Source organism: Arachis ipaensis, chromosome B3 (assembly GCF_059453495.1).
Source record: "Arachis ipaensis isolate K30076 ecotype BB chromosome B3, ASM5945349v1, whole genome shotgun sequence".
Classification (NCBI taxonomy): domain Eukaryota; kingdom Viridiplantae; phylum Streptophyta; class Magnoliopsida; order Fabales; family Fabaceae; genus Arachis; species Arachis ipaensis.
The window spans coordinates 49,137,351-49,151,494 of record NC_142438.1 but is presented as its reverse complement, the minus strand read 5'-3'; the positions used below and the strand labels follow the sequence as shown (position 1 = coordinate 49,151,494).

The 14,144-nt window shown below is 32.0% G+C and overlaps 1 protein-coding gene across 1 annotated transcript; it reads left to right on the top strand.

The window, feature by feature from the left end:
• The first annotated feature begins 10,092 nt into the window (after positions 1–10,092).
• Positions 10,093–12,627, top strand: LOC107630483 (small ribosomal subunit protein uS3x). The gene is made up of 6 exons (XM_016333628.3): positions 10,093–10,251; positions 10,376–10,523; positions 10,730–10,901; positions 11,900–11,954; positions 12,038–12,169; positions 12,271–12,627. Exons 1-6 carry the CDS (start codon positions 10,222–10,224, stop codon positions 12,448–12,450), a joined length of 717 nt encoding a protein of 238 aa, XP_016189114.1. The 5' UTR covers positions 10,093–10,221; the 3' UTR covers positions 12,451–12,627.
• Positions 12,628–14,144: the final 1,517 nt, after the last annotated feature.

Below are 14,144 nucleotides of genomic sequence, written 5' to 3'. Positions count from 1 at the left end.
AGATTTTCAACACTATCCTCAGATGCTCCTCGTGCTCCTTCACCGTCTTTGAATAAACCAAAATGTCATCTATGAACACCACCAGAACTTATCAAAAAGGGACGAGATACTCTGTTCACATAATCCGTGAACACAACAGGTGCATTCATCAACCCAAAGGACATCACCGCGTATTTATAGTGACCATAACGTGTTCTAAAAGTAGTTTTTGGAATATCCTCCTCCTTCTCCTTCCGACATAAATCGAATCGATTGCTCAAAGAAATCCAATAGCACTCGGTTCTTTGACAACACATCAAACCACAAAATCATCTCCATCTCAAGTTTGAGTCCCTACGCACTCTCGTCCACTCCAATTTGGCTCCGAGCGACCTTATCCATCATAGTCCTACCATGTCGATGCTCCCACACGCCTGTCGCTGTGTCACTCTGTCACTAAGAATCCGGATTACCCACTAGTATTTCCTCCATCTCTTATTATCCATCTTGAACAAGTTTGCATTCCACAACCCCTCTATTCACCTCTTAACCATCTTAGAGTTATCCTCATAACGGCAACGCTTTACGTGATATGATCAAGGTCGTATCCTAAGTTTGACACTTCCCGTCCTAATTTGTCATTTCTGTCTTAGGTATGAATAAATGTTATGTCTCAACGTCCTATAACGTAATAAAAATTTAGGTATTAGTTTCATAATTACCTCCACCTTATTGCGATTGACCAGCATCCTGAGTCTCTCTACGCAGACAGTTGTAGGACATATGCCTCGGAAGACCGCATCGGTAACATAGACCTAACTTCAACCTACTCGGCTCATCTGGAGTAGTCTCATCATGACGTTTCAACATCAACACCCACTTCATGGAGCAATCTTCTGTGAGCTAGCTCTTGTTGACCAACTCAATGAAACTCTTTATTCTTTGAGGGTTCACATAGTTAAATATCTCCTTTTTCAGTCCCCCCTCGTACTGAGCACAAACCTATTCTTCGTAATTAGTTGGATCACCTTGGCAAGTCTTTGAGGAGCAACACAAGTTGTTAAATTCTCGGGTATACTCAGCAATAGACATATCTCCATACTTCAGCTACATTAGCTCCAACTCCTTCGCGGTGTGTATCCGTCGCTAGAAATATTTTCCATAAAACTCTGTCTTGAACTTTTCCCAACGAATATCAATTACTTCCACTTGTAAAGTACAACACACCCATTGCCACCAACTCTAAGAATCTCCCTTCAACAAATAGGTTACTATCTCTGCAGATTGTACTTCGGCAATGTGCTGAGTTCGTAAAAACTTCTCTACCTCTCAAAACCACCCATTAGCCTCCAAAGCATTAACATTTTCGGTAAACTGAGGTGGACCAATCCTAAGAAAATCAGCAACGGTCATAGATCTAAAGCCTCGAGTTACATTACCTGTTCCAGTACCAAAGTTCCCATCTCAATGTCCTCGCACAGTTCCATGAGACACCATTTGGGTCCTGTTCACACCAAACAATTGATATCAAGGTGATTAGTCTCAATATCTCAAGTTTAGTATTTCAAAGTCCCAAAGGTATGCTCATGAACACTTATGCTATGCTTATCAGTCAGATAATCCTAAATAGCATGAAAGAAAAATGACTCAAAGTATGCAATGAAGCATAATCGGTCCATCCCTCAGACTCACGAGGATGAACCGCTCTGATACCACTAAGTGTAAGACCCTATTACCCTAAGTCTTACCTCATACCATAAAGCAAAGGATAACAAAGTGCTACGATAGTTCTAAAGCTTGTACCATAATATATATATAGAAGGAAATAATAATACTAAAAGCTTGATGAAGAATTAAAGTCCAAAACAGATATACAAAAGCGCATAACGTTCACACGAACAAACTACAAATGTAAAGGCACAAGATACAACATGATAAAGATACAAGATCACAAGGTATATAGATATATATAAGTATAATATCCAAAAGAATACTAGTCGTAACCCGTGGAGTTTAGATCGACTAGTTAATATAGATAACAAAGTTTTTCAAATAAAACAGCAACATCCTAACTCTCAAGGTAAGCCTCTAAGGCAACAAAGTATAATATACAAAAGTGAGAGTATATCTATAACCAAATAACCAAAATACAATATATAACAAGTGATCCTCTACTTTGTCACCATCCTGCAACTCATCGAGGTGGGTTACAACCTGCATCTGAAAAACAACAACAACATATGGTATGAGAACCGGAGGTTCTCAGTATGGTAACAATGCCTAATATATAAGATATAAGGTTTCGGGAAGCCAAAGACAATCCTAGAACTTCACATCAAGCTTAAGATTCAAACTTAGAAATATTTAACAGAACCATAAAGGCTTATCTAAGCCCTAAGGATTCTCTAACTATTATATGCATCACTGTCCCACAGCCTTCGCCAGCCTAACCTCCATGCGATCCCATTGCCACCACCTACCGAACCTCCTCAATCCCAGTAGAAAACACAAGTATATGCAAACAAGTAAAACACAAATAATAGGCATATATAGCAAGTAAACCATGAACCAAGTAAGCATGTTATACATTTAGGCAACAGATGCAAGTAGGCAAAGTAAGCAAACATATAGAAAATAGACTTGATGAATGCATGTCCTATAGGCTGTGATATCACATTGTCGGTTCAACTGCCAACCCGACACATCCCCATGGGAATGTCGCCTTTCAGTCACAAATAAAAATGGGTACCCTAAAGATATAGTACTCGACATACTGCCCAAGGGATATAGTGCCCGGCACACTCTTGTGACACGAAGGATGCGAATGGGATACTCTGCCATATACTTCATATCTCAACGTAAGCGAGATTAACCACAGTCCTTACGCCGGTGCTGCGACCTCAAAAAGCAGGATTAACCACCGTCCTTGCCAGGCGCATAGCGACTCAACAATCTCAGATATAACAATATATAACAATATTTCTCAGTGATCACTTTCAGTATTCAATAATTCGTCATTCATCTCCGAGTTCCAAACTTGTCTTAACCATCATTGGTCCTTAATTTCACAAGTTCGTAACCAATATAATACTCTGCCAATTTACCCAACTAGTCCATCCATAGTACTTCAGAAACCTAAGTCTCTGTCTTATACACCCATAATAGAAATTACCAATTTAAACCAATTATCTCATCATCACTAGTCATAGAGTCTAAGTAAGTAGATAGTAATCTTAAACGGCAATTAAAGAAGTTTAGAAAGTAAGAGAACCTTTAAAAACGAAGAAAACAAGTTTTCAGCAAAATAGTGTCATGTGTACGCATGCCCCTGTCCCGCGTACACCCGATTGCAAAATAGGTGGTCGCGTACGCGACACTTCCCCCGCGTACGCAAGAGTCTCAACCCAAAGGGAATCCCCGCGTCACGTGTTAAAATTTCGCGTACGCTTGCCTTAAAATCACATTCTCGCGTACGCATGCCAGTGCCCATGTACGCGAGAGCACTTGGCAGTGGCCAATGCTCGTGTCGCGTACACAGATCCGTGTACGCATGCCTTAACAGACTTAGAAAATTTTAAAAGCTGCAGAATTTCATATTTTTGCACCAAACTTTAAACGCGGATAACTTTTTCGTTTTAAAATATTTTTTATTTGTTCTTCAAACGTTTTAAAACTCTCGGACCCAACTTTCATTTAAATTAAGTTTCATCCAAAATGAGGGTCCGGAGGCCAAGTTATGACTCGCCAAAGTTCATCAAAAACAAGGTTTTACAAAATTTGATAAAGTTCTCTAGTTTTCCAAAACTTCAAACCAAATCAAACCAAAACCACAACACACTCTAACCCATACCAAAACTTACCATTTTGTTCCAAATCACCACTCTTACCACAATTCTCACTTATAAATCATTACGCTCAAAATCATCAACCCCAAACATCAAATTCACACTTGCACCTTTCTCAACCGTCAAATTCATCAATCATCAATTTATTACTACCAAATCTTCATAATTATCATTATTCAACCTCAACATCAATAATCAATATCATTCATCAACAATCAACATCACAATTCATTAACCATCAACAATCATCAATAATCATCATAAATCATCAATAATTTAAACTTATCCTAAGGTCCGCTAGCCTATGTTTCACAAAACATTACATATTACATAGAGAAAATCGAAACCATACCTTGGCCGATTCCCAATATGCTCAAATTCACCAAATTACTCCAAACAAGCCTTCACGAAGCTTCAACCACCAAAACTCAAATCCAATGATCACAGTTAACCCCACAAATCACCACATTCAAGCTACACATCATATATTTCACCACAATGAATACTAGAGTTCAAAATTATACTAAATCACAAGGGTGTAAGGCAATCTTACCTTACCCATAGCAAATTAGGATAAAACCCAATAATTTCTCACTATTGGTTGGCACCTAAACAACCAAAATTTCAAAAACCTACTCAATACTATACCCATATTTTCAAAATTGTTAGGGCTTATGAATGAAGTGTGAAGTTTGAATTCTCACCAACAAGGTCTAGTTAGAACTAACAAGCTCAGCAAGAGCTTCGTGTGGCTGTAAATATCACGCAAATCGGAGTACCGTAGCTCAAGATATGAGTGATTGAAGAAGAAAGTGAATAGTAACTTCTTCTCTCTTCTCCCTTCTCTATCTTAGCGCCTCCCTTCTTGTTTGTGGGTAAAAATGAGTTGAATTACTCATTAAAGTAGTTTATATATGTTGGGCTTGAGTCCGCCCCAATCGCATAGCGTTTTAGGTTCGTTTGGCCCAATTTTGGACCAACCATTTAGAATTAGCGCCCGATTTTCAACTTTAATTATTTTCTTAAGTTTTTCTACGGTGTTTATTACTCTCATGCAGTACCGGACAGACTTAAACCAGTACTGCTAGCTAATTTACCGGTATGCATTTTTACGTAATTTTTCACAGAAAATTATATTTTTCCACTCGAAAAAAATTTACCGGATTTAAATCTCACCTTTAAATTTCCTAATTAGTATTTCTAGATTTTCAAATCTATTTCGGACAATATAATTTATTCTTTTACGTTAATTAGTCTGTTAATAATTTCTGGTCCTTACAACAGCAGCAGTGTTGGATGGCGGCGGCAGACGAATAGACAAAAAGAGGGAGTCACGGCTGGTGGAGGAGAGTGGAGGAACGGGCTAACGGAGGGGCAGGCGGTGGTGGGGCTAAGGATGGATATCGAGGAGAGGCGGCAGTTAGAGAGAGAAAAGGAGAAGAGAGGTTAGAGAAAGGAGAAATTTCGAAATGAAGGGGAGAAGGTTCGCGCTTTGAATTTTAGGGCTCGTTATCGTCGAATTTATCGATGGAGAAATCTGACGGTAACTCGTTGCGAATTACCAAAACGCAGCATTTTACTAACATGGGTTTATCGACGGATTCTTCTGACGATAAATCCCACGATAAATCTCGTGACTATTTTCCCCGTTTTCTCTCTAAGTATTATCAGCGTATTTAACGTCGGAAACTGGAATCCGCCGGTAATGAGTTGACCAAACGAATTTCACATCAAAATCGTCCATAAATTCGTCGATAAATCTGACGGTACTCAACATTTTTTTTCTGTAGTGAGTATTATTATTATTGTGGGTTGACAATAATTTACTATACTTACTGCTAAATATCAATAAAAAATATCTAACAAAATACTTTAAATAATCAACCCACCCTTCTAAAAAAAAGGTTTTACTCCAATTAAAAGTTCACCACTTGACCCGTTAAGGCCATTAACCCAAAAAAGTTTAAAAACTTTCATTAAGCATAGTTGATTAGCAATGTAATTATCCTTCCATGACATAACCCCTTTCTGAAAAGTGCTGCTCCTGTGAGTCTTCTGCCTGCATGAATTGAACCAACCACAATATCTTTTCCTCCACACGTCACACAGTAGAGTCAAATACCTAATTTCCAAATGTGTGGATGTCTCACCCAAACTACACCATAGAATTCTCATAATTTTTTTTATTAAAATTGTACATTTATTCACTTGTGTTTGATTTGTGTATGGGATGCAATATAGACATAAATTACTAGTTTTTATATACTGGGTTTGGTAATAAAAAACAAGATAAAATATTATTGTAGTCTTTAATGTTTGGACCAAATTCTAATTTGACCCTCTAACAATTTAAACATCAATTTATTTTGTCTCTACATTTTAAGGTTGAGCCAAAGTCCTTTAACGACGCTAATAATCATTCTAATTGGTGCAGTGCTATAAAAGATGAATTGAATGCCCTTGAGTTGAATAACACATTTGGTGTCTTATTGATTATCCTGCAAGTATTAATCCAATTGACTGCAAATAGGTGTATCGGATCAAGTGCAAGCCAGACGGTTCTATTGATCGGTACAAAGCACATCTTGTGGTTAAAGAATTTACACAAACTAAAGGTATTGATTTTTATAATTTTTTTTTTGTTGTCAAATATGCAACTATCATATTGGTACTTGCTTTGGCATGAACGAAGCACGACCTATACATCACTTGGATGTTAACAATGCCTTCTTACATGAGACCTCTTGAAAGATATTTACATGTCTTTGCCTCTTAGAATTGTACCCACTTATCCAAAGCAATGCTACAAATTGTTGAAATCACCCTATGGTTTACAACAATCTAATTATATGTAGTATAAAAATATTCTAAATTCTTAATTTCTCATGGATACCAGTAGACAATATCATATTACAATTTATTTGTTAAATTTGTTGGTGCTTAAGTCTCTATTCTCCTAATTTTATGCTAATGATATACTTCTCACAAAAAAATCAAGCTTATTAAAATTAGTTTTTAGAAGATAATTTTTTTAAAATTGTAACATCTATATTTGGTAAATCAAATAAAAAATTATTTAATAAGTACAAATAATAATAATAAATATATTTGATAAAACAACATTTAAAATAAAAAAATACTATAATAGACAGTGACGGACCCAGAAAATTTTAGGAGTGGGGGCAAAATATATATATATATATATATATATATATATTAAATAAATTTTGTTAATATTATTAATTATATGGAGATATAAAAATTAAAAAGAGTTAGCGAACACTTTTATTCTTAAAATACTATTTATTATATATAATTTATAAAAAATATTTTTTTATTTCTAAAATTTAAAATTAAAATATTTTAATTAAATTATAGATAACTTATTATCCTAACTAATCTTTTTATACACATTTAATAATAAAAGACTGAATTAACTGGCATATTAGCACCTAATAATACATTAGTATTTATAATTTGAAATTAGAATTATATATAAATATTAGAAAAATTAAATCTTTATATGAAAAGTATGTTTATATAAAATAATAAAAACATAATTTTTATAATTTTTTTTATTTTTTAAAATAATTAAATTTGTTATATATTTTTTAATTTAATTTTGATATAATGTTAGATAAAATATTTTTTATCATTATTTTTAAAAATAAAAAATATATTCTAAATTAGTAAATTAATTAGTTCATTTTAAAATTTTATATGCAACATAGGTACATATAATAGAACAAAAGATAAAAAATAAGTAATAAGGATGAATAAATCGAGAATAAAATAAAATATATAAAGTCACGAAAAAAATAAAATATTAGATTGATACCTAAACTATAATTGTTTGAATTAAAAATTACAATTGAAAATATCAAAAAGAAAAATAATGAAATTGAAAGATACATAGAGTTATGGAGAGCTATATAAAAAAATTGGAGAATTTAAAATTTACTTTTTGATGAAGAGAAGATGACCATTAGACAAGGAATAGAATAAGAAGGTTGAAAATATAAAAATAAGAAGAGGGTTTAAGAGAATAAAGAATTGACGGTACAGTAATTAAATTTGATTAGGTTAAATAATAGTCAAAATGATAAAAAAATAAAAAATAAATTTAAAACTTTAGCTAATTGAATTTATTTTATTTGTAGTGGGATCATTTAAAATTTGAAGTGGGGGCATATTATATATAACTATATCTTTTAAAACAAAAATTAAAAACATCATGGGGGCAAGTGCCCCCTCATTTGTATGCTTGGGTCCGTCTCTAATAATAGACATAAATATAAGAGTTAAATTTAAAAATTTATTGATGTCTAGTGTTATATTATATTTTTTAATTTTGATAAGAAAAACTAATTTTAAAAAGTTCTATTTTAAAGCTTGATTTGATACAACTTTTTGAAAATGTGTTAAAAAAACAGAAGCTTTTCATGCTGTATTTGATAAATTGAAATAATCATGTGCTTCCAACTTTTAAAGGATAAGAATATTTTTGCACAAGTTATCTTTTAAAAGTTTCATCTTAGTACTTTAAAAAACACTCATATCTTTTAAAAACTGTAAACACAAACACATAATTTTTTTAATTTACTAAATGTAAAAAAAAAAAAAAAAAAAAAACACAAACATTTTTTTAAAAAATTTTACCAAATCAAGTCTTAAATGAAGTTTTTTCAAAGTTGACTTGTACTTATCAAAATTAAAAAGTCTAATATAACTTTGTACATTAATTAATTTACAAATTTAACTTTTACATTTGTGTCTATTATGATCTTTTTTAATTTTAAAAACTATTTTACTAAATACAATTGTAGTGTTTGTGTTTATTAAAGTCATTTTCATTTCAATTTTATCTGACAACTTTTAAAAAATAACTTTTATAAATTACTTTCGAAAAGTAAAAGTTTTACTAAACTAAGCTTAAGTGCTTTTAAAAACAACCATATCTTTTAAATGTCGCAAGTGCAAACACATAACTTTTTTTATTTACCAAACATAAAATGAGAAGATTGTACTTTTTAAATAGTTTTGCTAAACCAAGCTAAGCTATAGTGTTTTTGCATATATTATAAAAAAATCTTTTTATGATTAAAGTTTAGTATTTTAAGTCTAAGTGAATTTTTGGATATTTTTTGAATAATTGAACTTTTTAAAAAATTAAATAGAGTTAACTACTAAATAAGTACCCAAAAATTTATATTGCTAGCAAAAATAATTTTAAAATATACGAACGACAAATAAACTAATTTAAACATAACAATAATATCATGCTTTTCATAAATGACAAATGGCTTTTTTGTTTAGCAAAAAACTTGTATATTTAATTTGAATTTTTGTTGAAAGATTCAGATATTTAAAATGCGCATACAAATATCAAAGCAAAATTCGGTCAATAGATTTTTTATTAAAGAGATACTACTAAAATTATATTTGAAAATTTGTACTACTAACAAAAATAACTCAAAAAATAAGAACAATAAATAAATATTTTAAAATTTATTAATGTAATAAAAATAAACAAATATTAAACATATATTAATGAAGTGTTTTGTCATTATTATTAAAAAAATAAAATTTTCTCATTCTTAAAATTTATTAATTTTAAGCGAAGTAAATTTAAAAAAATAGATTGAATTATTGTTTTTTTTTTAATTTATAGATTGAATTTTGCTATAATACTTTTTTTTGTGCATCTTTTAAATATTTATCCAAATATTTTCATAAAAATTCAGATTATATGAACTTATCATTTGCTAAATAAAAAATCTTTTTTAACTTATTAAAAGATATTATATTTTTTAATTATTTTTGTTATATTTCTAAATCATTCAAAAATTAAATTGTTAATATTTTTATAGCATTTTTGTCATTAATGTAAATTTTTTATAATATTTTATTACTTTACCTTTAAAACAAATGTTTACTATTAATTTTAAGTTTTAATTCTGATTAGAAATGGAATTAATATAAATACATAAATATAAGAGAAATGTTTATAGACTATTAAATTTATTATTTTTTATCATTCGTTTTTGTTATCAATTTAATTTTTTTAGTTTAATAATTTAAAAATATATTTTTAACTTATATATTTAAATATCAATAACTAATTAATAATAAAAATAATAAATTTGATAATCTTCTAACACTGTTGAATATAAAACCAACTTAAAAAAAAGAAAGGGAAAAAAAAAGTATAATTCTGATTCGTTGAGTAGCAAACCCTAAATTTACTGGCACCGTCGGATTGATGCCCACTCTCACATATAAATTTGCATTCATTCAGTGAACGAAATCCATATACTGAAATTAGGGTTCGTATTTTCGGCAACATAAACCCTCACTCGCAAATTCTTCGTCTTCCCAACCTTTCAGATTTGCAAACATGGCGACTCAAATGAGCAAGAAGAGAAAGGTCACCTATCAAACTCGCCACTACACATAATCACTACAATAACTTCCATTTTTCTTAATTTTTTCTTTTGTCTCAATTTGGCAATGTTAAGTTTTCTGAGGAAGTTTTCATTTTACTTTTTCAGTTCGTCGCTGACGGAGTTTTCTTCGCTGAGCTGAACGAGGTTTTGACCAGAGAGCTTGCCGAGGATGGTTACTCTGGTGTTGAGGTTAGGGTTACACCTATGCGCACTGAAATCATCATTAGGGCCACTCGCACCCAAGCTGTTCTTGGCAAGTGATTGCTTCCACTATTTTCTGAAATTTCAATTTGTTCCCCCTTATTTCCGTTATTTGTTTTGTTGTAATGATTTCATTCCCGATGGTGAATCTAGTGATCCATGACATTAAATAGTTTTACATGGAATTTAATTTTTTTGCTTTCTTATATAGTAAGAAAAACAAATAGTTTTTTACACGAGCTGTGTTGAATGATATAGGTGAGAAGGGAAGGAGGATTAGGGAGCTAACCTCTGTGGTGCAGAAGAGGTTCAAGTTTCCTGAGAACAGTGTTGAACTCTATGCTGAGAAGGTTAACAACAGGGGTCTGTGTGCTATTGCCCAAGCAGAATCTCTTCGCTACAAGCTCCTTGGAGGTCTTGCTGTCAGGAGGTATATATATAGGCGTATATGTATATGTATTTACTCTATAAATAGTGTTCTAGTTGTTGAAGAACTTTAATCTAATGAATGTATTCATTTGGTTGTTTTGGGTTGTTCAGTGTTATGATCTTGTGCTGTTGATGTGGGGTTTCAATGGTGTAGCTTTGTCGTGGGGTTATTGTCTGTTTGATATATAACCACAACCATGTTGTCGTAGATTTACTGCTTGGTTTAGATGTTAATTTTTTCGAAAGAGAAATGTGTTGAATGATGGTGGCTATGCTTTTTTTCTTGTGACTGAGGTTTAATGTGATTTCTGTTAGTTCAATATATAATTATATATGCATTTATAGTGTAAATTTGTGTTCTATAGATTATTTCTACCTATGATAGGTTGTCCTTTCTTGGTCATCTACATAGCAGATTGGTGATTCTGTACCTTGTTTGTGTCGGAAGATGACTATATTCTTTGTCCTTTACATAAAAAGCTCATGAAATTCTATTGTGTTCATGTAGTAAAACTGGGGACACATTCTATATCTCATGTCATTGCCCTTTTGTACTTAGTATTTTTTCTCTTATGTTTGATGCTATGACAAAAGTTTTATCTCAGTCATCTTTAAAGCAGATTAGTGAATAGTGATTCTGAAGCTAGTTTGTGTCGGAAGATGACTAGATTATTTTATGTCCTCTTACATATAAGCTCATGAAATTCTATTGTGATCATGTAGTATAATTGGAGGATACATGTCTATCTCATATGTCGATGTTCTTTTGCCTTGCACCTGTAAATATATTTTGTTCTTATGCTTGATGCTTGTTGATATGATATATTTAAAAGGAGCATTTGTTTTCTTTTTTTTTTTTTTTTTGGGTTCATTTCATGTTAGGATGTAATTCTTAACCATCTTTTGCTGTTTAGTGTTGTATTATTCTAGTCCCTCAACATATTCTTTTGTTGTTTATTATTTATATGATGCAATTCTTCTGTGAACATTATGTTTCAGGGCCTGCTATGGTGTTTTGAGGTTCGTAATGGAAAATGGTGCCAAAGGTTGTGAGGTTTGTTCAACTGATGAACCTTTGAGCTCCTGTTACCAAACTGCTGAATGATCTGGTTTTTACGATCTTCTTATGTTAATCAGGTCATTGTTAGTGGGAAATTGAGGGCACAGAGAGCCAAATCCATGAAGTTCAAGGATGGCTACATGATTTCTTCTGGTCAGCCAGTTAAGGATTACATCGACTCTGCTGTTAGACATGTTCTTCTCAGACAGGTTTGGTTTCTAATTATGTACAAAAAAACCTAATTTGATTACCAACTTGTTCATTCTCTTATGGACTTTACCAAATTCTCCTTATCATTGTTGTTGTTTAGGGTGTGCTTGGTATCAAAGTCAAGATCATGCTTGATTGGGATCCTAAAGGGAAGGTCGGTCCCAAAACTCCCCTCCCTGATATTGTTACTATCCACCCACCGAAAGAGGAAGAAGATTATATCCGGCCGCCTGCTGCAGTTCTGTCAAGTGAAATTGAAGTTCCTGTTCCTGTTGCATGAAATGGCCTGGAATAGTGGTTCATAGTACCTGAATTGTTGGTTTTTCTTTTTGGCATGTGATGTTTGTTGTCGGAGACATAAGTTTGAAATCTTCCTAATTTAATATCGCCTGAAAGAATTTTGTAATACTCCAGTTATAAGATTTTTCAGCATTAGTTCTATTTCTTATTTCTTTTTTGTTGCGGACTTCTCATTTCCCCGGTGGTTTTGCTTCTTGTTATCTATTTCGATGTGTATGTTTTATCCTCTGATGATTTTAACTATGGCGATTGAATTAACGCCCAATCTGTTGTAGTCTCATTTTTATTATAAAAATATCGTTGAACATTTAAAGACCCCAAGGAAGTTGATTTCAACAAGTGTCAACAGTTAACAACGCAACTTTTCACCAAACAACTTCAATTTGCGGGCTTACTATAATATCACCAATGGTGTCTTTAGTAAATTTTTTTTTAAAATTTATAACCACAACTATTTGATTTCATTATTATACTAATTTGCCTAAATTCCTTAGAAGTCATTTGCTTGATACAGAGGTGAAAGTAGTTGAGTATGTTCAACAATGAAGCTTGTTATCAAGTATCGTGAGTTTTTTTGGATAGTCGTAAGATTTCAAACAAAAAATTCAAATGTGCATGGTTGTCAAACTCGGAAGTTGACTTTTCCGAGTTTGTGTCCTAGTCATATAATTGAGTTTATAACAGCTCAACTCTAGGTAGAATTGCTAAAACTCGTTGCGAATTTGCTACAGATCCCATTTTAAACAAAACGATGTTTGTTTCAGGCTTGTTTCCTTTTCTTTTACCCTTAGAAAGAGTTTAAAGACTCCCCACTCTGAATGATAGACTCCCTCCCTCAGCTCTTAAGCCCTAAGCCTTCACACCCTCATCAGGCTCACCACTCCTCTTTTCTTTTGTCGTTGCCTATTGCTACTCCTGCTGCTTTCCATGGCTTGGTTGATGCTACTGCTGCTTCTTACTTTCTCACTGTTGTTGTTCCTTGTTTGGTTGCTGTTATTCTCTTTGTTCTATGTTCAACTCTGATTGCATCTAATCTCCCTCTACTCATGTCTAATTTAGGAGTATGATTCAAATTTCAAATTGTGAATTATTCTCTCTATCATGTCTTTAATCTCTTAGTTAAACTCTCTACATTATCAATTTTTAAAAAATTAATATTAGAGTTGGAATTCGTGTGCATTGTGAAATTGTCTATTGATTTGTCAGAGGCTTAGATGATTATGAATTTCTAATTTTAATGATGCTACTGATGATGTTGGTGATCCAAAAAAGATATTGGAGGATAAGAGTTAAAACATTTAATTGTTAGATTCTTTCTAAGTTAATAAGTTTCAAGATTTGATGCTTTTATTTATGGCAAATGCTATGGTGAGGATAATAGGTGTTCATGGGTTGGATTGGTTTCAGTTTGGAAAAGAACGAAAATTAAACCGATTTAATTTTATTGGGTTTAGTTTGGTTCAAATTTGCAGATTTTTATGATTGAATCCAAACTAATTCGAACCGATTAAATACAGGTTGGATGTGTTTGGGTAATTGGATACCTAATTGAAAATGAAATTTAGAAAAATTTAAAAAATATAAAAAAAATTGGAAACGAATATATGTAATAGTAAAAAAAATAAAGAGCAATATATCATCAAAGTTATACTTAAATAATAATCATAATTTAGG